At 39.8% G+C, this 25,912-nt stretch overlaps 1 protein-coding gene across 2 annotated transcripts in view; it reads right to left on the bottom strand.

The window, feature by feature from the left end:
* Positions 1-10,751, bottom strand: part of sh3pxd2b (SH3 and PX domains 2B) — a 329,121-nt gene extending 318,370 nt beyond the window's left edge. For both annotated transcript variants that reach the window (XM_060837107.1, XM_060837108.1), the window contains exons 1-2: positions 10,522-10,751; positions 2,253-2,333 (exon numbers count right to left, since the gene is read on the bottom strand). In XM_060837107.1, coding sequence (XP_060693090.1) covers positions 2,253-2,333; positions 10,522-10,593 — 153 coding nt within the window. In that variant the 5' untranslated portion in view covers positions 10,594-10,751. The remainder of the gene's footprint in view (positions 1-2,252; positions 2,334-10,521) is intronic.
* Between the last annotated feature and the right edge of the window lie 15,161 nt (positions 10,752-25,912).

Raw genomic sequence — 25,912 nt, 5'->3', positions numbered from 1 at the left:
TGAGTGAGATGGCAGAATTCTGTAGAATTACATTTTATTTTGCTCAAAAACTGCATAATTCCATGTAAGATTCATTAAGTCCCACTTTAGAAATAGAACCAATCTCACTCAACACTGGAACACAGATGGACTAACTTCACACCTTTAATGCATTGTCTGAGTCGAGATGGCACTTATTATTTGAAAAGCTAAAGGTATCTTGAGAATGTAACTTTAAAGGAGTTCTGGGATTTGCATATTAAAGAACCAAAACTAGCATATCCCATTCTAAAAGATGAAAGACTTAAGCTAAATTTGTTTAGTATATCATTACAGCTCTATGACACTTTAATCCTTTTGCTATAAATTCTGTGTCTTATGATCTTATACTCCACAACCACAGATGAAGATGCAGTGCTTCGAAAGCTAGTGGTTCCAAATAAACTATAACCTGGTGTTGTGTGATTCTTAACTTTGTCTTTTATTTATGTCTTTGTCATTTGGTCAGATTCACATTTGTTGGACAGACACCTCAGAATTGTAATTTATTAACAAATAGAAAATTTATTTCCTTGCTAATCAATGACCAAAAAGCATCAAACAAGTCATGTATACAATATTGGAATAAGATCCCCTAGTTAAAGCAGAAACCAGGTAACATTGCCAAACATCACATAAATCACTTGCTTCCACTGTCCTTCACTGGACCAATATTCTGGAATTCAGGTGTGAAAGCACCATTACTATAAGGACTGAGTAGCTGAAAACACAAGTTCACCACTATCTCAGGGGAAGGTAGTGGCAGACTATAAATATGGCTTTGCCAATGCTATCCATTCCATAGATTAGTTTGATGGATTAGTGTAGGACTCACCCAACTCTGATTAAATAACAAAACTTTTCTTCCTACATTAAAAACACCAGCCATTCAAAGTATTTCATGCTTTCTAATTTGAGCACTGAGTTGCCCTGGGAGCCTAAAATATAACCTTCAAGACTTTTCTTCCTACCCCAATTCTTGATTTCAGTTTCAACAGTTGCACTGCATGACTCACTACAGTGAGACAAGACTCAAAGGACAACTATATTAAATGCATGGATTGGTCTCTTCAGTCATTATCAAAACGCCATATCCATAACTCCAGCCCTATTTTAGTCCTAGAAGAAACACTTTTAAAGCAATATTCAAAGTTCATTAATATGGTAATTTAAACATATTAATCCAATCATTGTTTTCTTTTTAATAAATCAATTTTTCAAATCTGAACAGAGTTTTGTACTTGGCTGTGTTGTGTTCTCCATCAGTTGGGGAAGAGATCTGCAGCAGACAGCAAACAAAGCTGCATTATTTCGTCATGGACATTGTGCCACAGGTTAGCAAGGCAATAAAAAAAAGTAGCAAAGCAAGCACCAGACTCTATTTCTAGAGAGACAGCATTAAAAAGAAGGGCAGTCATGCAAAACCGACACCAAACTATTGTTAGAACACATGTAGAAACCTACATACAGTTCAAGTCATCATATCATGAAAAGGATATACAGCTAGTGGAGAGGGTGCTGAAAAACGTGAAACGGTGACACTAAAAATGCATGAGTTTACATATTAGCAAAAAAGTCAATAGCCTAGACCTGTTTTCACTTGATAATAGGCCAAGGGGTGACATAGCAGAAGTCTTTGAGATTCTGGAAGGCTTTGACACAGTGGATGCAGAGATATTGTTTCCTCTTGTGGGGAACAGTGTAACTAGAGGCTGTCAATTTAACCAGTCACAAAGAATCTAACATGATAGTTAGAAGGAACTTCATTATCCAAATAGTGGTGACAGCATGGAACACACTATCACAAATAATAGTTAAAGTAAATAGTACAGATACATTTGAGGAGGAAGGTAACAAACTTTAAAAGGCATAAGGGAATTGAGATTTGGATTTGGATTTTTAAAAAGGCAATAGGAAGCTTGAGTGGAACACAATCGCTGGCATGGACTAGTTGAGCTGAATGGCCCGTGTCTGTGATTTTTATCCTGTTTTAATTTTTAGTGATACTGTGGCAATATCACTTGTGTACTACATGCATAAAGTCAATTTTCAGTTTCAGTTCAGAAGCAGCACAGCCTTCACTGTGGAGACCAACTTTTGTGTAGAAAGTTAATCAAAATAAAGTACTGGACAGAAGATGGAATTTTAATAATTATGTTCACATCAAAACTCAGAACATTGACTTCCATCTTCTTTCTTTCATCATTATTCAGTGCTTCAGATTAAAAATCTACCTGAAGATTGAAGAATCTGCTGTAGCGCCTGTAGATAACCTCTGTGGAACCATTGGACCATGTGACTTGAATAATGTAAACCTGAAAGTAAAAGAAACTTATCATCAGGAGATAATGATATCAACTTAAGATCATGCAATGTTAATACACAGCATCATTTCATTGAGCCACATTCTAACTTTTTTACAAATGGAACTGCAAATATTCAAGTTCATTCCCTGCAGCCGGAGTGACTAGTTTACCTGCTCTAGACCATTTATAAATGATATTTGCTGGATGCTTGGGACCTCTGGCCCCCAAACCTCGAGGTTCGAACAGCATGATCTTCACAGCATCTCTCTCCTTGGTGGGCCAAGATCTGGAAATCAGAATGGCACTGAGAATCCTCAAATCTGTGCCCAGGATATCTGTAGGAGGCTAGCAGAATCCTTTGGAATACACCAGTTCCTCACTTTCAACAAGCTTTCATAACTATTAAGCTCTAACTTTGCTTTGCAACCTTTGCCCATTCCTTGCAGGACTCTCAACACCAAAGACTCAATTAAATTTGAAGTCTACTAGTTCCGTTGCTTCCAATATCTCAATGCAGGTTGATATACAGAATGAGCTGAAAATGTGTTGCTGGAAAAGCGCAGCAGGTCAGGCAGCATCCAAGGAACAGGAGATTGAAGAAGGGCTTATGCCCGAAACGTTGAATCTCCTGTTCGTTGGATGCTGCTTGACCTGCTGTGCTTTTCCAACAACACATTTTCAGCTCTGATCTCCAGCATCTGCAGACTTCACTTTCTCCTGATGGATAAACATGGGATGCAAACCAAAGATGATAATCTAATACTAAATCTCAAGCCTGTGACATAAGACCTGCGGACTGTTAGACAGCAACGGCTAAAGGTTTAGATTACATGCAAAAGTTCTGGGCTCGGGTGAGGGAGTAGGGGTGCAGTGCATGGTGATGGCAAGGGGGAAAAAAGATGGATACATCCTCTATTTATTCTGCACTGCAACTAGTACAGTTGATATCAAAAAATTCAACATCTTATTTAATGACAGACCAGATTAAGTTTAATGATCATCACAATAATTTATTCTTAATAAAATTAAAGGAAACATCAACATAAATGTGCAAGTTATTTATGCATTAATTACTTTTATCCTGATGAAAGCAGCCTAACATTACCTCTGCCATGTAGATAATTGACAAGTTTAAAAAAACGTCTGCTTCTGCATTGAATTATTTACCCTTGAATACATTTATCCTTCAACCAAGCAATATGGCAAAAGGATCCCGCTAACTATAAATGGAAGCAAATACAGCAGAAAATCCTGGATGTAGGTTTGCTCACTCAGCTGGAACGCAGTAAGTGGGTTTAGTGACATACATAGTCCCCGAGATGGACGACGAACATCCTGCTCCTGATCGACAACCAGTTCTGGTGCATTTACAAGTATCTGGAATTGGTCATGTTTCCATTATTCTTATTAGGTGCCCTAAAACATCTGTGTCACACATGTAGTGAATTGCAGATGATTGAATACTTTGAAATAAACCTCAGCGGGAAACATTGAGAATTAAAGCACACTATTACAAGGCAGACCAGGTTGAGAATTTCACTGCTGAAGCTTTATGAGTAATTTAAAGAGTTAAAACGTTCATAAATAATCAGCTGTCTAAATTAGTGAATGATTAGCTTTAATCACAAATCAAACTCAATAAAGAATAATGGTTATCCAGTGTGTTGCGATTTTATCAATCTCAATGGGACTGGCAAAACAGGACTGACTCAGCTAAAAGATGGCAGTATTCACTAAAACCAGAAAATATGAAGGAGTTTGAAAGCCACATCCTTTCAGCTTCCAGTAAAATGTAATAATGACCCCTGTGTTAGAATTAGATGGTTGGGAGAAAAAAAACCCTGACAGATTCTATCAATAGCTCTCACTGAGTAATGGGAAGCGTCTCCTGGCTAGTAATCAACTCTCCACTCAGTGACCAGATAATCATTTTAAAAGGGCCAGAGAGTGGGGGGAAGGTAGTATAATTTTGAAAAAAAAGACTGCCACACAAAACATCATTTTGTCACATACAAAGACTGTTGGCAAGGTACAAAACCTTTTGATTATTCAGGAATCTGTGTAGACAGGAAATCAGGTCCACCCTGTAGTCTCACTGAAAGTGATGGATGCTACCACTGGAAACTAGGATATTTTCAGCTTCGGATTTGTGGCATAAGATTAGGTGTATGATCTTTGGTAGTGTTCTGAGGTAAAAGGTTGTGGATTCAAGACCCAGTTAAAGGACTTGGATACAAAAATCAGTACCAATACTTCAGTACTGGTCAGAGGCAACATTTCACAGAAACCCCCTCAGTTCCCACAGGTGGACGTGAAATGTTCCATGTTGCATTTGGGGAAGATTTCTACCAGTGTCTGGCCAATATTCCTCTCTCAAGTCAACGTCACTAAAAAAAAATCTGAAATATACTGCTGTGTTTGAAAGTTGTATGTAAATTAGCTGCAGCAATGCCTAAATTACAACAGTAAGTGCACTGTAAAAAAGTGTTTCATTGGCTGTAAATTGCTTTAAACAGCCTAATATTGTGAACAGTACTATATAAATGCAAATGCTTTTTATTTAAAATTCCAAGGGAGCAGGGTCAATACTCTGTCAGGATTCAATATATCTCGAAGACAAGGATACCAGATTTACTCTCTGAAGCATCAAGCACTTTCAAGGACATTAAAATTCAAACTAAACTTCTCTCTATCAGTGTCATAAAAATGTTCCTTGAACCTAGTTGTGAAAAGTACCCTACAAAAATATCATGAATTTGTAATTATCCCACTTCAGACATATCCTAGCTAGATTAAAATAGCCACACCTATTAATATAAGAGCTTAATCAAGTCAACCTCATTTGACCCAGGAACCCTATCAAACGGTATTAGTCAGATTAACTTCTGATTTGGAATTCAAAGGACACCCTGCAGCAAACAATCAATATTCACTCATGAGTTCAAATACATTGCATATTATGCAGTTTTAGTTTGAATCTCAGGTAGCCATGGGACGAAAGGATCCCAGCAAACATGGTCACTCATACTAAGTTGCTACGTTTGGAATTCAAGCTGTGAAAATGGCTCTCTCCTTCTCCATTTTAAATTTTTTTCACACAATTATTTCAAATTGGTGTATGTAACCTTTACTCCAAGTCCTTGACATTATTCTGCAGGTACCATCGGAACGCAAAAAATCGTTTTAAAAGATAGTGGATTCACAGCACTCAAAATACCATTCTCCAAAACAATCTAGCACCCATATCTCATAGCAACTTGACTTCTTAAAAAAAGGTTACTTTACTGCCTAAAGGCTGAGCACAAAATTGAATATTTCTTTACAGAAAATGATTTAGCAACTTCAGTTAGAGACCAAACATTGATTGTTAACTGCAAACTTCCAAATGATGCTGTTCTTTTCAAATGAATTGTTCTGCACTGTCATTAACTACATGAAAACAGCCTTACTACTGACACGCATTAATGATGCGAAATGCTGCATTGTGCAATAGACAGAAACTAAACTCCAAAAGTGAAGTCTTGTAACTACATGTAGAAGTACCTTTTTAAACAACTTGATAATTGTTCCTTTCTCCAAGTCGACCTCTCTGGCACTGAAAACTAATCATTATGCTATTACAAGTGCGAAGCCTTCAGGTATCAACTGTTGGAAATTTTTAAAAAGTCAATTTTGTTAAATAAGTATTTTTCTTTGCCTCTTTAGCCAATCTTTCTTGTCCTCTGCATAGGTTTTGACACTGAATTCATCCAGTCTAACTTATACTTCCTTTGCAATTGTTGCGCTTTATATTTCAAAACCTTTCAATCAGATTGCTTATGGAAATTCAGTGCTTATCATGGTTCACTCAAATTCCACATGCCCTGTTTTCCTACTGCACTATTATTTAATTGCTCTTTCAGCAAAATCATTCAGAGTTTGAACATGAATAGACAAATCTAACTGATGACAGATGGTGTCAGATGTCCTACTGCAGCAAAATGTGGGCCATTAAGTTTCCAGATATTTCAAACAACTTATACAGGTCCTTTAACATAATGAACCACTCTGATGTTCTGTTGGAGGATAAAATATGGCACTGACCCATACAAGCACAATGAGGTCAACTGACCAAAAGCTTCATTAAAGACATTGTTCAAATCAGTATATGAAAAGAGAAATTGAAATTATGAGGTGGAAAGGAGTGGGAAGGGTTCAAAGCCTGAGGCCTAGACAACTAAACACACCACAATTAAAATCAGAGATTTACAGGTCAGAATTACAGTACAGTATCTCAGAAGGTTGTGGAGCTGAAGGGATTATAGAAATAACAGCATTGCCACGGTGGGATTTCAAAACAAAGATAAGATTTGTGAAATCAATACACTACTGGACCAGAAACCCACGTAGGTGAATATATTTAGATTTGATAGAGAAACTGGGCTTGCTGAGAGTTTAGACCAGGGCAGCAAAAGTTTTGGATGGCTTCCAGAATACACAGTACAATGCTAGAGCCCAGCCAGCAGTACTTTGGAATCAATCAAGTTTAGAACCTAAAAGATACAAATGAGGGTTTTAGCAGCTGATAAGTCAAGAGAGCAATAAAGTTAGAAGCGCGGATATAGGTTCTCGTATTGATGGTATAAATTTGGAAATATTTACAATATTTTAATAATATCTAGACAAAATGTGAAGAGAATTCATCAATGAACATTCAAATTTTAAGAAATTGTATAGGCACAAACTATACATTTCTCTTTTTCAATATTTTTTTTCCCAAAGCAGCAGCAGACCTACAAACTCTACAGGCGATATTCCACATTCACTTGTCCTCTCTCCATACTTACAATGCAGGAACCAAAGCACTAGACATCAAAAATGCCCAAAATGTTTGGAGAATGAGCAAAGACTCATTTCATTTCCTGCAAATAAACCTCAGTCTTATAGTTAACATTTGTTTGATACAAACATGGTCAATGTTCAGTTATTAAAAAGTCTAAGACAACACCATATTTATTGCCTCAACAGTAGACAAAATTGACTAGTGCAGGATACAAATATCATCTTCATTCTAATGAATTCACCTCCGCAGCCCACCCAACATCTTTGACCAGGCAACCCCAGAAATTATCAGAAATACACAGACAGCATGGTGGCTCAGTAAGCACATTCTCCCTGTATATGTGGGTTTCCTCCAGGTGCTTGAGTTTCCTCCCACAGTCTAAAGATGTGCAAGTTAGGTGGATTGGCCATGGCATATGCAGGGCTACATCTACTGGGTATTGAAGTGGGTCTGGATGGGATGTTCTTTGGTTGACTCAATGGGCTGAATGGCTTGCTTCCACACTGTATGGATTCTATGCTTCTATCGTGGATACAAAAGCAGGCCAGAGATTGAAATTGTCCAATGAGCAACTCACCTTCTGAGTGCTCAAAGCCTGTCCACAATTTGAAAGATTTAAGTCAGGAGTGAGATGGATGCCTGCCATTAGCTTAGACAGGTGTAGTTCCAACAAACTCAACATAATCACAGGCATCTGGCTGTCGACTTGCATCCCATCTAGTACCTTCAACATGTACTCCTTCCACAACCTGCACACAGTGGCAGTGTGTAGCAATTGCAAGATGCACCGCAACAACTTGCTAAACCTCCTTTGATAGCAGCTCCCAAACCAAAAAAGGACCACCACCTAAAAGGACAAAGGGCACACAGGAACAGCATCAACTACAAGCTCCCCTCCAAGCTGCTCACATAACTAACTTGGAACTTTTAATCCAGCTCGGAATAATGACAACTTCATGGCTTGCTCCTTCCATGGGCTGGGTCATTAATCTAGAATTTGATCCCTGACAGCAATGCAAGAACCCCAACACCAGATGGACTGGAGTTTAAAAAAGGGGCTCATCACATTCTCAGGGGCAATAAGGGATGAGGAACGAATGCTAGCCTTGACTGCAACACTAATATCATGTGAATGTCAAACAAAAACATGTATGATGAAAGATCTGCATCTATTCAAATGCTGCAACAGACTCCGAGTCAGGGAAAATAAAAAATAATATGAGATAGTAAAACAACAGTAGATATCAAACCTTCACTTGAACTGTAACCATGCTACCCCATACCAGCCTATTTTTTTTTGCAAGCCTTCTTCAAAGCAATTTTAACCAAGGAAAATCCAAGCTTTCATTTTAACTGCAGGAGAGCAACGTCCTCAGAGACTGACTCGCTGAAACTAAACATCGACAGAAGGCAATCAGTTAAATCCAGGAAAGTAAGGACATAATTTTGACCTCAGTTCAACATTAAACTAATTGCTTTGAATGAGTGCAGTGAGAGCCCTCTTAAGGCACAGATGTAATGTCCTTGCCCCTGAACCTGATTTCAAGTCCCACCTGCTCCAGAGGTGTGTCGTAACATCTCTGAACATGGTGATTAGAAAAACAGGTTGAAGGAATACAGTGTTCAGGAACCTACAAAATCCTCTTCCTCTATTAAATCAAATGGATAGATTTGGTTTTTTTTTGAATGGCTTGCTTGCCTTAAAGAATTGTGAAAGGTATCTTGTAAGTTTTCTTCACTCGTGTCAGGTGAAGAGGGCCACGATATCAATTGTCAATTATTGGAAAAAATAGGTGATTGCTGCAACCAGAGCTCAGATTGTTCAATTTGAAATGTAACAAAGATGGATAAGATTTACATTGACATCTTCAAATGGAGAAAACTCTTCCAATACTTGAAGAACCATGAGCTATTTTCCACATAGTTAATCATTCTCTCAATCCAAGCCAGCAGCTCATCAGAACATTGTCAAGCTCCAAATCCCCAATAAAGTGAACTTTTCTATACATATTGCTTCACTGAGTGTCTGCCAAGTTTCTACTGGCATGCTTGATCAAAAAAAAAATCTGGGAATTTCACCAGCAAGAGGTAGGGAAAATACTTACTTGGAGCCCCCAGTAAAACTTAATTTAGTATAAATTAATCAACGCAATGTTCCAAAACAAGTGCTTTAACGGAGGGTGAGCTCAATTATTGGGTAAAACATAAATATTAACAGTGTTACTTCCAAAACATCTTAATTTTATAAGAAGCTTCTAAATAACAAATCTTAACCATTTATTCCCAGGTTGAATTGTTAGTCTGTGCTGAAGTCCCTCACGTTGCTGGAGGCATACAGTTGGCCTCAGCTATCCAACATTCTGGAAAGACCGGCCAGTTTACAAAACCGGGCGGTTCACAATTGAGGACAGCACTGGCTAACTCACACAGTGAAGTATCCATCAACTAACTCCCAATAACCGGGCTCATAAAAAGAATGAATTATCTAAAAGTTACCGATGATTGTGGAATGATTAATTACCATAACATGCTGCCGTCAGCACAAAAGAAAAAGTCAGGGAACGCTAACTACACATTTTAATGTATACGGTTCATTCCCAAATGTGATTTATTGGCGAGGTCATACCGTGGATTCGACAAAAAGATGAGTCCTATACGCATCACAACATATTTTAGGCAGCTTTATTTTGTTTTAGCGGTGGAAACCTGGTGTGACTTTAAAAACGGTTCTTGCAATGACACTCGGAGTGAGCAGATGGCTCAGGGAAGGGTGCATTTCAGAGAGTGAAATTAAACAGTGGACCCACCCGGGATCTTAATTAAAATCAAGTCCCTATTTTACGCTGGGTCGTACGTATCTATGTGCCTCTATCTCAGTATCACCGAAATTTGCGGTAACTAAATGAAAAACTGCCAAGTGGCACACTTCCTTCCCATGCCGCTCAAAGGAAGCATTTCATGTCTGAAAAGCTTCATCTATTCCAAGCCTCCCCTCCTCATCCAGCCACAGTTAACAGTTCGGAGTTGATCAAATCTGCAATTTAAAGTGCTCTGGCCTGTAAAATCACCTGGCTCAACTTCGAGTTTTGACTCTGTTCACATAGCTCGGAGCTAGACAGAAAGTTAATCAGATGGTTATTATAATTACAAAAACCTATATTTTAATTGAAAGCTAATTCTGAATTATTAGCAGTGCAATAGGTGCAACGGAACCAGAAGGCAGTCTGATGCTGAAAACTATCCATAAGATTAAATCTTTAAACTCAGTAAGTTGCATTGCCCAAACACTAACCACAATACTCAACAGCAACGTTCTCTTTGCTGTTAAAAGCACCCGAGAAATTCACTAAGTCTAGAAATTATTGCCTCACGTACATAATGTTTATTCGGGATCCGTCTTTTCTGCACGTCCTGCACCTTCACGTCTACAATAGATGATCGAGGCATGATCCGACCGCACAAAACCCCGCACTGAAAAGCCAGCTCCACAGCCGCCTGCAATCTCTACCGTACTTCGGCGATTCCTCATCCGCCGACCTCACTGACTGCTCCCTAGTCCTCCTGCACTCTTAACTCTGCAGTACCATCACACTCCCGGTTTTGTTTTCACTCAGTCCGACTATAAGCTTTCCCAGAGTAGCAGACGAAAAGAGTAACAGGGACAGAATCCGCCCAAATTCACGTCACTAGTCCAGCCCATTTCATTAAAGGAATCCGTTCCACTGCGGCTTGCTTCAATCTGATTACATTTCAACAAAGCAAAAACGTCACTGACTTTAGACGTTTATTCTGTTTTTCTCTCTCTCTCTCCGCAAATGCTGTCCTTCCAGTTTATGTTTCAGATCGTCAGTATTAACGGTCTCTTGCTTTTGTTGGAAAATAACTTTGCTGGATTTGAGAAAAACAACGCGGTGAGCTTTTTTCTATTGGTATGGGCGGCGGCATTAGCCACAGGAATAAAGCACACCTTCATAGAGTCAAGTTGTAAATGTGTTACTGGGATCTCATACTTCCCAACAATGCAAAAACAAAATTACTGCAGAGTCAACCAATTAAGTAAACTTGAAATATGATCCGCAATAGGCCATCGAGCCTACTGTGTCACAAAACCATAAATTGCTGGAGAAACTCTGGTTATACCTATGGGGAGAAAACAGATTTAACGTTTAGAGTTCAGTGAGCTTTCTTCAGCAGTTTGGTTACCTTCACGGCTACTTTACCCCAGCATAACCCTTGGCGCCTTTGTACATCAAAAATCTCTAAATCAGACTCGAACATACTCAGGAGAGTTGAGGGCCATATTATTGCTAACCTATTAATACAGGAACATCCCGAGGACGTGGGTTTGAATCTATCATGGTAAATGGTGGAATTTGACATCAGTTTTAAAAAAGGAATCAAGAGTCTAATGACAAATCATTATTGACAACTAGTCAAGTCAAATAGTTACATTTCAATTTCAATTAAAGAAAAGATAGGTTTTGGGATTTTTGTAATTATAATAACCATTTGATTAACTTTCTGTTCAGTCCCGAGCTGTGTGAACAGAGTCAAAAATTGAATTTGAGCCAGGTGATTTTACAGGCCAAAGCAGTTTAAGTTGCAGATTTGTTAAATTCCGAACTGTTAACTGTGGCTGGATGAGGACAGGAGGCTTGTAACAGATTCAGCCTTTCAGCATGGAAAGGAAGTTTGCCGCTTGGCAGTTTATTTTATTTAGTGATACTGAGATGGAGGCATGTAGATAAGTATGACCCAGTGTAAAACAGGGACTTGGTTTTAATTAAGATCCCAGGTGGATCCACTATTTAATTTCACTCCCTGAAATGCTCCCTTCCCTGAGCCATCTGCACAGTTAGTGTTATTGCAATAACTTTTTGCTATAAATTCTGTCCTATGATTCTGGTCCACAGCTACCTGATGAAGCACTGTTCCAAAAGCTAGTGCTTCCAAATAGACCTGTTGGACTACATAACCTGGTGTTCTGTGATTTTTAACATTACAAGAACCGGTAATCAAGTCAACTAGTTACATTTCCAAATGAGTTTTTAATGTCACATCAAATTTTCAATGCTAAAACAAAATAAAGATGCATATAGAAGAGACCTTTTGTAGAATCCACAGTATGTCTTCACAGATGAATCACATTTGGGAATGAACCACCTACACTAAACCATGTAGTTTGTGTTCCCTGATGTTCTTTTTTGTGCTGACGGCATAATTAGTCATTCCACCATCATCGATAGCTTTCAGGTAATTCATTCTTTTATGAGCCCAGTTATTGAGAGTTAGTTGATGGATACTTCACTGTGAGTTAGTCAGTGCTGTCCTCATTTGTAAATCGCCCCTGACCAGTGTTTCCAGATTGTTGGATAGCTGAGGCCAATTGTATAGCTCTGGCAAGAGTCTAATGAGATTGTCAGGGAAAAAAAAATAGGTTCACTAATGTTCTTTAGGGAGGGTTATTGTTGTTCATGCCTGGTCTAGCCTACATGTGACTCTAGAACTGCAACAATTGGTTGATTCTTAACTGACCTCTGGGCAACTTGGGATAGACCATGAATGCTGACCTAGCCAGCAATGCCCCAATCCAATGAATGAATTTTCAAAAAAAGTCATTCCTTAACACTAATACACCTCAGAGGAGAAATCCCTCCTCATCTCTGCATTAAATGGGAGACCCTTATTTTGTAAGTCTGGGTTCCTTAGGTCTAGACCATCATGTGGGCAAATATTCTTGTCGGTATTTGCACTGCCAAGGTCCCTCAGGGGTCTATGTTCCAATCATATGGTCTCATTTTTCTAAATGCCAATGAGAACAGGTCTAATTTGTTCAATCTTTCCTCATAGGATAACCACTTATTGCAATGAATTACCTTAATACATCTTCTCTCATCTGTCTCCAATGCAAGAATATTTTTCCTGAAATAAGGAGACCAAAACTGTGCACACTATCTATTACCCTCACAGATACTCTGTACAGTTGTTGCAAGACTTTCCTACTTTTATATTTCATCTCTGTCATAATAAAAAGCAAAAACTGACAGCAATGTTAGAGTTCTGGACACAGAATAAATACAGTCAAAAAACACACTTTTTCATTACTCCATATAACAGTATCTAATTTAAAGGAACCAAAATATCATCAGCCATAAGGTTATCTATACTAACAGACACCCATACTACAGACCCATGCACTCACACATACACTCCCACATGCACCTTCTCGCAAACTTATACCCCTTTACACTCACTCACACACACACACACACACATACACACAGTCTCTCACAGACATTCATAACCCTGTCACCACACCTCCCTCCTTCCCCCACACACACCCACACCCACATGCACACATACACATAAGCTTGTGGGATGAATTTGTACTTGCAAAATTACATTTTAATTTTACATTGTAATTCAAAAACTGCATGAATCCATGTGAGATTCTGTAAATCCGTTTTTTTTAATTAGAATCAGTCTGACCATCGTGGCACAGACAGTCTCACACCAGGTAGCTCACACCTTACATGCATTATCTGGGCTGACATGACACTAATTGTTAAAGCTCACTTGAGAATGTAACTTCTAAAAAAGTTTTACGATTTACATATGAAAGAACTGAAACCAACATGGTCATTCTAAAAGGTGAGAGATTTAACAAACAATCCAGGTCTTTTTCAATATATAATTTCAGTTACATCACACTGTAAACTTTCGTTATGAATTCTGTGTTTTACAATCTTATACTCCTCAACCACCTGATGAGAGAGCAGCGCTCCAAAAGCTAGTGCTTCCAAATAAACCTATTGGGATATATGTGTGATTCTTAACTCTACACTAAATAAAGCATTACCAAGGTGCACTGCAGTGAATCAAGTCATGTTATTACTTTTGATTGCAAATTCAATGGCCCCATTTCCAAGTAAATGTAAATATCAGAGATAGGATTAGGTAGCATGACACAAACTCTCCCATTCTTGGTTAATCTGGCAATACTCATTGTCTAGAATCACATTTGAAGAAAGATCATTTGGATAACATAGTAATTATTGTAAGCATACATGGCTAGAACATGGCACTATAATAAAAATGTAGATGAGCTCAGGTCTTTATCTCCCATTAGCTGACTTTCATAGGTCTTGAGGACATGAATCACAAACAATAAACCTTTTTGATAATAGTGTGCAGACACTACAAATAAGAATTTGTACTTTATTTCCCTCCCAAGCAGCAGCAGATACATATGGATACTTTTATTTGCAGCGCAGTAATAAACAGGAAATGCATAGCTGGCTGGTTTAGGCTGTGTTCCATATTACAAATATCCAGAGTCTAGTAACAAATGTATTCAAAGGACCACTGGAGTTACAGATCCATAAATTCATCAAGATTAAGGTAACTGATCACTGTTTGGGAGAAGATTTGTAGCTCGTGTGCTCATTGTTGTGGTTCTGTTCGCTGAGCTGGGAATTTGTGTTGCAGACGTTTCGTCCCCTGTCTAGGTGACATCCTCAGTGCTTGGGAGCCTCCTGTGAAGCGCTTCTGTGATCTTTCCTCCGGCATTTGTAGTGGTTTGAATCTGCCACTTCTGGTCATCAGTCCCATCTATCTGCTGCAGTGGTCGGTATATTGGGTCCAGGTCGATGTGCTTATTGATTGAATCTGTATTGTATATGTACTGATTCAATCAATAAGCACATCGACCTGGACCCAATATACCAACCACTGCAACGGACAGCTGGAACTGACAACCGGAAGCGGCAGATTCAAACCACTACAAATGCCAGAGGAAAGATCACAGAAGCGCTTCACAGGAGGCTCCCAAGCACTGAGAATGTCACCTAGACAGGGGACGAAACGTCTGCAACACAAATTCCCAGCTCGGCAAACAGAACCACAGTAACTGATCACTACATTTACATTTAATTCCGAGATTGTGTTCTGGAATTGGTACCAAAGCCTCTTTTGATCAGTACCTGGTTTAAAAGTAACCGACAAGAAGGAATCAGCTGGGCAGTGCAGTACACCAGTTCCCCAACAATGCCCACTCTGCAATGAGTCATTACGTTCAAGACAGTTTTTGGTGTGTGGAAGTAAAGATAAGGTTAGCCATATGCATTCATACAGGACATTTAATGTAGAAAATATCACAAGCACTTCACAGAGGCAGAACAATAAAAAGAGTAATTTTAAGAAAAGGGTTATCGGAAGCTTGGGCAAAGAGCTATGTTTTAAGGAAAATATTATGTAGATGATGGAAGATAAACAGAAAGATTTTGGGTAGGCAAAGCAGAAGATAGGAACAAGGCAGGTAAAGGCATCCTCATTACAAAGTGAAGTGAATGGGAATATACAAGATTCAGCAGTATCAGTGAGTGCTAAGCTGTTGTTGAGTTGGAGACCTGAAACAGATTGCTAAGATGGTGGTGAAGAGGGGACAGGGGGAGAATGATGTCTTGAAAAGACTTTGACACGAAAAACTTTAAATTTGAGGTGTTATGGTAGCAAATCCATCAAGATGTATCTAACAAAGTGTCGCATGTACAATGGGCTAAATGTTCTTTCATGTGATAACCTTCGAAATTTGGTTCATGCCTGATGTGAATACTGATTTCTCAAGCAAGTCAAAGTTGTAAACTGTAATACAATACATTGTTGTAGAAGATTTTTGAAAACTGAACTAGCATTAACCAGGAACCCTCCGAGACATACAAAGTGATGCAAAAAACAAAACAAAGGTGTAGGTAATTCATGCTGAAATACTGCATTTACATATACATACTACCTTGTGTGTAATCTTCAGATCACAAATTCTCCTTATTGAAGAAGTAAATATATCATTAGTGATCGCCATCTACAGGCACAATGACTGATTGGCATCCGCCCATCTGCAGAAATGATGCAAATGCAGCCTCGGGGCTTTAGGGAGGTCAGATGAGATTATCTGTTGTACTTTAGATTAGATTCCCTACAGTATGGAAACAGGCCCTTCAGCCTAACAAGTCCACACCGACTCTCCAAAGAGCAACCCACCCACACCCATATCCTATATTTACCCCGACTAATGCACCTAACACTACGGGCAATTTAGCATAGCCAATTCACCTGGCCTGCATCCAGAGGAAACCCACGTAGACATGGGAAGAACGTGCAAACTCCACACAGAGAGTCACCCGAGGCTGGAATCAAACCTGGGTCCCTGGTACTGTGAGGCAGCAGTGCTAGCCACTGTGCCACCTCTTTTTGATGGCTGAACAAATCGATTCTGGAAACGTAAAGCCTGCTTTCAAGTGCCAGATTATCTTGCCAGTGGTGTGTGATGATCTCTGCCTTGTTTGCAGAATTATGTCAGCTTTTGAGCTTCCAAAACAACATGTCATTCGGGTGGCAAATCGTTGTCTAAAGCTTGTGTCACTATTTGCATCAATCATCGTCTTTTAAATTTACAGAAATTGATATCAAGAGCTTTTAAGTTTTCTTTGACAGCATCCTCGAACTGGAGCTTTGGGTGCCAAACACAAGCTACCTTCGATATAGCACATTTTTCAAGATATGGACATCAGCAATCCTGCGCCCTTGCCTTAGCCAGTGAAGTCTTCTTTGCTTGATTAACACAAGCATGCCTGAAATGTTTGCTCTCCAAAGGACAACTCGAATGGTGACTCTACCATTCTATGTGATACCAAGCATCTTCGTAGACACTAAAAGTTGTCCCAGCTTCACAGCAACACAGCAATGCAGTGATAAAGATAAAATATGGTGCATGCTGAAAATCTGAACACAGCAACGCAGGCCTTGTTGATAAGTATCTTTTTGTTGTTGACAGCTTGCCATTTTAACATGGCCATGTTGTCAGCTGGCAACTGCTATTCCAACAATGCACAGGTTGTCTGTCTCTGTAGATCCAAGTTAGGAGAATTTGCTGACTTATCCCTATAAGTATCAAGGCTGATGAAGACAGAACAGCTTGTAACCATAATGGTCATTTCATTAAACATCAAGCTGAGTCATGGGTTCAAGTCTCACCTGTTGCTGAAGTGTGTAATAAATTTCTGAACAGGTTGATCAGAAAATAAAAGGTTAAATTAAAAAAGACACAAGCTGTGTGCTGCAAAACTGCGATAGGGAATTGTCTACACTAAAACATGATCTTATCACTTACACCGAGGTAAGCTTCTGAGGAAGGGTCACCGGACCCAGGCTCAGTGGCCATCAGCAATCTTGCACTCTTGCCCAAGCCATTGAAGTATTCTTTGCTTGATTAACAGTAGCTGCCTCACAGCAACCGGGGCTCGTTTGATTCCAGCCTCGGGAGACTGTCTGTGTGGAGTTTGCACATTCTCCCCATGCCTGTGTGGGTTTCTTCTGGGTGCTCTGGTTTCCTCTCACAATCCAAAGATGTGGAGATTAGGTGAATTGGCTATGCTAAATTACCCTTAGTGTTCAGAGATGTGTAGGTTAGGTGCATTAGTCAGGGGTAAATGTAGAGTATTAGGGTAGGGGAATGGGTTTGGGTGGGTTATTCTTTGTAGGGTTGGTGTGTACTTGTTGGGCTGAGGGGCCTGTTTCTACACTGTAGTGATTCTCTGATTATTTCTAAGATTGAAATGTTAACTCTAATTTCTCTTCACAGATAGCTTGGAGAGACAGTTAGAAGCAATGAGGAATTTGCAACAACAACAGTATGTGATGGATGGCAGTTACAGGAAGTGGGGAAATGTCTCAAATACAGTCACATAGATGGGTTAACTCCAGGAAAGGTAAGAGAGGTAGGCAGCTAGTGCAGGAGTCTTTTGTGGATATAGCCATTTCAAACAAGCATGCTGGTTTGGAAAATGTAAGGGGTGATGGATTCTCAGGGGAACATAGCACGAATAGCCAAGTTTCTGGTATTAAGACTGCCTCTAATGTAACGAGGGGTACGTCGGGTTTCAAGAGATCAATTGTGTTAGGCGATTCTCTAGTTCGAGGTACAGACAGACGTTTCTGTGACTAGCAGCAAAAATATCAGAGTGGTGTGTTGCTTCCTTGGTGCCAAGATCAAGGATGTCTCAGGAGGATACAGAATGTTCTCATGAGGGAGAGGGGCCAGCAAGAGGTCATTGTCCACATTGGAACCAACAACATAGGAAGGGAAAAGATTGAGATTCTGAAGGGAGATTACAGAGAGTTAGGCAGAAATTTAAAAAGGAGGTCCTCGAGAATAGTAATATCTGGATTACTCCTAGTGCTATGAGCTAGTGTGGGCAGGAATAGGAGGATAGAGCAGATGAATGCATGGCTGAGGAGCTGGTGTATGGGCAAAGGATTCACATTTTTGGATCATTGGAAGCTCTTTTGGGATAGAAGTGACCTGTACAAGAAGGACGGATTGCACCTAAATTGGAAGGGGACTAATACACTGGCAGGGAGATTTGCTAGAACTGCTTGGGAGGATATATACTAGTAAAGTAGGTGTGGGGGGGAGGGGACCCAGGGAGATCGTGAGGAAAGAGATCAATCTGAGACTGGTACAGTTGAGAACAGAAGTGAGTCAAACAGTCAGGACAGGCAGGGACAAGGTAGGACTGATACATTAAACTGCATTTATTTCAATGCAAGGGGCCTAACAGGGAAGGCGATGAACTCAGGGCATGGTTAGGAACATGGGACTGGGATATCATAGCAATTACAGAAACATGGCTCAGGGATGGGCAGGACTGGCAGCTTAATGTTCCAGCATACAAATGTTACAGGAAGGATAGAAAAGGAGGTGGGGCGTGGAGGGGGGGGAGGTGGGGAGGGGGAGGTGGTGGTGGCATGTTTGATAAGGGATAGCATTGCAGCTGTGCTGAGGGAGGATATTCCGGGGAAAACATCCAGGGAAGTTATTTGGTGGAACTGAGAAATAAGAAAGGGATGATAACCTTATTGGGATTGTATTATAGACCCTCTAATAGTCAGATTGAAAAACAAACTTGTAAGGAGATCTCAGCTATCTGTAAGAAAAATAGGGTGGTTATGGTATGGGATTTTAACTTTCCAAACATAGACTGGGACTGCCATAGTATTAAGGGTTTAGATGGAGACGAATTTGTTAAGTGTGTACAAGACAACTTTCTGATTCAATAGTGGATGTACCTACTTGAGAAGGTGCAAACTTGACTTACTCTTAGGAAATAAGGCAAGGCAGGAGACTGAGGTGTCAGTGGGGTAGCACTTTGGGGCCAGCGACCATAATTCCATTAGATTTAAAATAATGATAGAAAAGGATAGACCAGATCTAAAAGTTGAAGTTCTAAATTGGAGGAAGGCCAATTTGGACGATATCAGGCAAGAACTTTTGAAAGCTGATTGGAGGCAGATGTTCGCAGGTAAAGGGACGGCTAGAAAATGGGAAGCCTTCAGAAATGAGATAACGAGAATCCAGAGAAAGTATATTCCTGTCAGGGTGAAAGGGAAGGCTGGTAGGTATAGGGAATGCTGGATGACTAAAGAAATTGAGTGTTTGTTTAAGAAAAAGAAAGAACCATATGTAAGGTATAGACAGGATATATTGAGTGAATCCTTAGAAGAATATAAAGAAAGTAGGAGTATACTTAAGAGGGAAATCAGAAGGGCAAAAGGGGGTCATGAGATAGCTTTGGCAAATAGAATTAAGGAGAATCCAAAGAGTTTTTACAAATACATTAAGAACAAAAGGATAACTAGGGAGAGAATAGGGCCCCTCAAGGCGGCCTTTGTGTGGAGCTGCAGAAAATGGGGGAGATACTAAATTAGTATTTTGCATCAGTGTTTACTGTGGAAAAGGATATGGAAGGTATAGACTGTAGACAAATAGACGGTAACATCTTACAAAATGTCCATATAACAGAGGAGGAAGTGCTGGATGCCTTGAAAAGCGTAAAAGTGGATAAATCCCCAGGACTTGATCAGGTGTACCCTAGAACTCTGTGGGAAGCTTGGGAAGTGATTGCTGGGCCTCTTACTGAGATATTTGTATCATTGATCGTCACACAGGTGAGGTGCCAGAAGACTGGAGGTTGGCTAATGTGGTGCCAATGTTTAAGAAGGGTGATAAGGACAAGCCAGGGAACAAAAGACCAGTTAGCCTGACCTCGGTGGTGGGCAGGTTGTTGGGGGGATTCCTGAGGGATATATATGTATTTGGAAAGGCAAGGACAATTAGGGATAGTCATCATAGCTTTGTGCGTGGGAAATCATGCCTCACAAAGTTAATTGAGTTTTTTGATGAAGTATCAAAGAGGATTGATGAGGGCAGAGCAGTAGATGTGACCTATGTGGACTTCAGTAAGGCGTTCAACAAGGTTCCCCATGGGAGACTGATTAGCAAGGTTAGATCTCATGGAATACAGGGAGAACTAGCCATTTGGATATAGAACTGGCTCAAAGGTAGAAGACAGAGGATGGTGTTGGAGGGTTGTTTTTCAGACTGGAGGCCTGTGACCAGTGGAGAGCCATATGGATCGGTGCTTGGCCCTCTACGTTTTGTCATTTACGTAAATGATTTGGATGCAAGCATAAGAGGTACAGTTAGTAAGTTTGCAGATGACACCAAAATTGGAGGTATAGTGGACAGTGAAGAGGGTTACCTCAGATTACAACAGGGTCTTGATCAGATAGGCCAATGGGCTGAGAAGTGGCAGATGGAGTTTAATTCAGATAAATGCGAGGTGCTGCATTTTGGGAAAGCAAATCTTAGCAGGACTTATACACTTAATGGTAAGGTCCTAGGAAGTGTTGCTGAACAAAGAGACCTTGGAGTGCAGGTTCATAGCTCCTTGACAGTGGAGTCGCAGGTAGATAGGATAGTGAAGAAAGCATTTGGTATGCATTCCTTTATTGGTCAAAGTATTGAGTGCAGGAGTTGGGATGTCATGTTGCGGCTGTACAGGACATTAGTTCGGCCAATGTTGGAATATTGCGTGCAATTCTGGTCTCCTTCCTGTCAGAAAGATGTTGTGAAACTTGAAAGGGTTCAGAAAAGATTTCCAAGGATGTTGCCAGGGTTGGAGGATTTGAGCTATAGGGAGAGGCTGAACAGGCTGGGGCAGTTTTCCCTGGAGCTTCAGGGTGACCTTATAGAGGTTTACAGAATAATGAGGGGCATGGATAGGATAAAAAGTCAAAGTCTTTTCCCTGGGACCGGGGAGTCCAGAACTAGAGGGCATAGGTTTACGGTGAGAGGGGAAAGATATAAAAGAGACCTAAGGTGCAACTTTTTCACGCAGAGGGTGGTACCTGTATGGAATGAGCTGCCAGAGGAAGAGGTGGAGGCTCGTTCAATTGCAACATTTAAGAGGCATTTGGATGGGTATATGAATAGGAAGGGTTTGGAGGGATATGGGCAGGGTGCTGGCAGGTGGGGCTAGATTGGGTTGGGATGTCTGGTCGGCATGTACAGGTTGGACTGAAGGGTATGTTTCCATGCTGTACATCTCTATGACTCGATGAGATTTGCAGACCTGCTGAACTTTTCCAGCAATTTCTGTTTCTAATTACTTTAAACCCTGGTGCGTTAGAAATGTCAAACACAGATAAGCATGTTGATTAATTACTTATATCAGTGAAGTTTTACTCATAACCTTATTGGTTACACATTCTAATCATATTTATTCTTTGCAGTATGTCTAAATCAAGTAAAATTCAGAATTTTTGTTTACGAACGCTTGCGATGTAAAATAAAACAGAAAATGCTATAAATATACAGCCTGTGTCCGGTACAGAACCAGGCTCAGTACTTTACTCGATTAGAGATCGGAAGTGCAAGCAATTAAGCTGTTTTGATTATGAATAAGAGGACGCAGTTCTGAAGATAAAGTACTCGGCAGGAAAAGCAACTCGGGGTTTTTTTTTGAACACCCAGGGAAAGGAGTCAGTTGGCCTTCTGCACATCGTGGCAAAAGGAGGAGCCAGAAGTAAGGCGATGTTTAATAGTTCGGGAAAGGTCCCACCCGACTTTTAAACATATTTCAAGTTGACAGAACGGCGAATTGTAATTTGCTCCTATTTAGGGAAGGCCGCCCCGCTCTCGAATAAGGATTGACCCATTACCAGAGCCAGTATCTGAGATTAATCGTGATTTGGAGATGCCGGTGTTGGAGTGGGGTGCACAAAAGTTAAAAATCACACAACACCAGGTTACAGTCCAACAGGCTTATTTAGAAACACACTAGCTTTCGGAGCGACGCTCATTATCACCTGATGAACGAGCGTTGCTCCGAAAGCTAGTGTGCTTCCAAATAAACCTGTTGGACTATAACCTGGTGTTGTGTGATTTTTAACTGAGATTATTCGCACTGCTTGGTAGATGAAGACTCCAGTTTAAATGCAGCCCAGCTCTGCTACTGTGGTAAACATTGTTTACAAAAATCGTGTGGGGTAGAATTATGTTCTCGCTGGATGCTACTTCGATATCAAATGGAACCAATTAGCGTGACACACAGAAGGCAATAAAATCGAGTGTACACTTTGAGAAGGCTGTGCATCAAGTGATCCAAACCTTCTACATTCTGACCACAGCCCAAATATTAATACAACACATCGAATCAGTGTTAATAACAAAAGCACACCATTTAAGATTGCTAAATTAGAAGCGTGTGTATTTTAATACCTTTTATGGAAAAAAAATGCTTGAATAAAATATCTCTGCGCTAATTAGATACCAAAATGGGGATTAATACTGGAGGCAAGAAACTGAGGGATTCAATGAACAGTTCCTAACTATCTTTACCTACGAGGCAGATGCTGCCAGACTGTGGTGACGAAGGAATAAACTCAATACAAAGGAGTTTTAAAATTAATAAGGATATTGGATAAGATGTTAGTACTTGGACATTGGGAAGAAGAAATGCACAGAAGAATGTTGACAGAAGTGAAAGTGGGAATTGCAGAGGCATGGCAATTATCATTCAATCTACCTTAGACTCGAGTGATGCCAGAAGACCGGAGAATTGCAAACATCACAACTTTTGGTGTGTGTGTGTGGGGGGTGGGAGGAGTGGGAGGGGAGATTAGCCCAGTTTAACTTCAGTGATGGGGAAACTTCTGAAACAGTCATTCGGAATAGACTTAATAGTCAAGTGTGGGTTGATTTCGAAGAGTAAGCATGGATTTGCTCAGAGAAAGTTGTGGAGTGTTTTGAAGATGTAAAAGGGGGTGGGTGGGATGGCTGTTGATGGGGTTGGGGCTGTTGATGTGGTGTACATAGATTTCCAATAATGTGTCACACAGCAGACTTGAGGAAAATTATAGATCATTGGAATAAAAGGGATAGTAGCAACATGGATACAACATTGACTTTAAAGATAGAAAATAAAAGTGATTATTTTTCAGGCTGAAAGAAGGTTTGTAGTGGAGTTCCCCAGGGGTTGGTATTGGGACTCTTCCTTTTCCTAATTAATATAAATAATCTTGACCTTGATGAGCAGGGGATAGATAAAAGTAAAACCTGAGAGATTTGTAAAATGTGAGGAGGACAGCATGAAACTTCAATAGGACAGTAACATGTTGGAGAAGAGGGCAGATAGTCAGCAGATAAAGTTCTAGTCTCCTCATCTGGCAATTGATGTTCTGGCAACAGAGGGAGTGTAATTAAATTTATCAGTCCGATTGATGGGATGGTAAGACTGATGCATGGAGAGAGACTCAATCGGTTAAGATGATATTCGTTGGAGTTGAGATGAATGAGAGGGACATCTCATAGAAAGTTGTAAAATTGTTACAAGACTAGATAGGGTAACTGAAGACCAGAGAACTAAGGGTGATCGTCTAAAGATGCAGGGTAGGCCATTTAGGATTGAGGAGAAATTTCATCACCCAGAGAGTGATAAATCTGTGAACGTAGCTGATACAAAGTAGCTGAGGCCAAAACATTGAATGTTTTGAAGATGGTGTTTGATGTAGTTCTTTTAGCTTAAGGTATGTGGAGAAAGTGGGAACAGGTTAATGAATTAAATAATTAGCCATAATCATATTGAATAGCAGAGTAGGCTCGAACAGTCTATTCTTATTTTCTTTATTTCTGGGGAATATTTCATTATAATTGCAAGTAGCAAACGTAACTCCTTTATTCAAAACAGAAAAGAGTCTGAAAGCAGAAAACAACAGGCCAGTTAGCTTAACATCCATCAGGGAGAATATGATGGCATTTGTTACTAAGAATGTTATTATAGGGCACTCCAAAGGTTAAATGAAATCAGGCAGAATTAATTTGGTTTTGTGAAAGAGAAGTCATGTTTAACCAATTTATTGGAATTCTTTTGGGAAGTAATGTGCCTTGGATAAAAGGAAACTAGTGGATATACTGGACTTGGATTTTCAGAAAGCATTTGTTAGCTGCCATGTTGAAGGTTATTGTTGGCATCAAATGCTGATATTGCAGTGGGTGGTATATTGGCATGGATAGAGAAATGGCTGGCTTACGGGAAACATCTCGTAGGGAAAAATGGATTTTTTTTAAGAATGGCAAGATCTAAAGAGTGCTGTGCCACCACAGTCAATCTTCGGGCTTCAAATTTTCACATATTATATAATTAACTTGGATGAAGGGACAGAAAATAATATTGCTAAATTTGTTGAGAACACAAGGATAAGTAGGAAAATAAGTTTGACACAAACGAAGGGATGTTTGAAAGGTATATAAGTAGGTTCAGTTAGAGGGATTAATTAGGAATAATAAATTTTTTTTGCAACAGAACTGAATACAAAAGTAGGGAGGTTATGCTTGAGTTATATGGGACATTGGTGAGACCATATCTGGAGTACAGGGTATGACTGGTCTCCTTCAGGATGTAAATGCATTGGAATCAGTTTGGAGAACGTTTACTAAATTAACTAATACACTGTATCTGGAATGGGTGTAATGTCTTGTATGGAAATGTTAGACAAGTTAGGCCTGTATCTGCTAGAGCTCAAAAATGTTAGAGGTGACTTTGATTGAGCTAGATAAGATCTTGAGTGGATGTGAATATAGAACTAAGGATCATTGTTTAAACATAAGAGGACAACAAGACAAGAATGTGAAGAATTTATTTTCTCAGAGTGTTGAGTGACTTCAAAACTCTTTTCATTAAACAGCAGTGGAAGCAGAGTCTTTGAATATTCTGAAGGTAGAGATTGATGGATTCTTGATATGCAAGAAGATGAAATCAGAGTAGATGAGAATTTCGAGTAATCCAATCAGCCATGATCTTATTGGATGGAGGAGCAGACTCGAGGGGCTGAGTGGCCTACTGTGCTCCTAATTCATATTGTGAAACTTGTATTCTTGCAAACTGCTACTCCATCTCCAACCTCCCTATCCTCTTCCACGTGCTTGAATATGTTCTCATTGTCCAAATCCTTGGATCCCTGGCTCTAGACTCCCCCAACGAGCAGAAACATCTTACCAGCATCTACCTTATCCGTCCCTTTAAGTATTTTATGTTTTAATGAAATCACCTCCTGTTCTTCAAAACTCTAGAGAATATAGGCCCAGTTTGTCCAAACTATCTTTACTGTACAATCCTAACATCCCAGAAACCAGTCTAGTGAATGGTTGCACTCCTTCTAAGCAATAATATCTTTCCTGGAGAGATGACAATTGCACACTGTATTCCAGGTGTGGTCTAACTAAGGTTCTACAATCTTGAAGCAAGATTTCAATACTCCCATACACAAAACCAGTAGTGATAAAATACTGTTTGTATTCCTAATTGCTTCCTGCATGTTACCTTTCAGTGACTTATTAACAAAAGTATCCAGTTCTTTTTGTAAATCT

Source organism: Hemiscyllium ocellatum, chromosome 16 (assembly GCF_020745735.1).
Source record: "Hemiscyllium ocellatum isolate sHemOce1 chromosome 16, sHemOce1.pat.X.cur, whole genome shotgun sequence".
Lineage (NCBI taxonomy): Eukaryota > Metazoa > Chordata > Chondrichthyes > Orectolobiformes > Hemiscylliidae > Hemiscyllium > Hemiscyllium ocellatum.
This window is presented reverse-complemented; position numbering and strand designations above follow the sequence as displayed.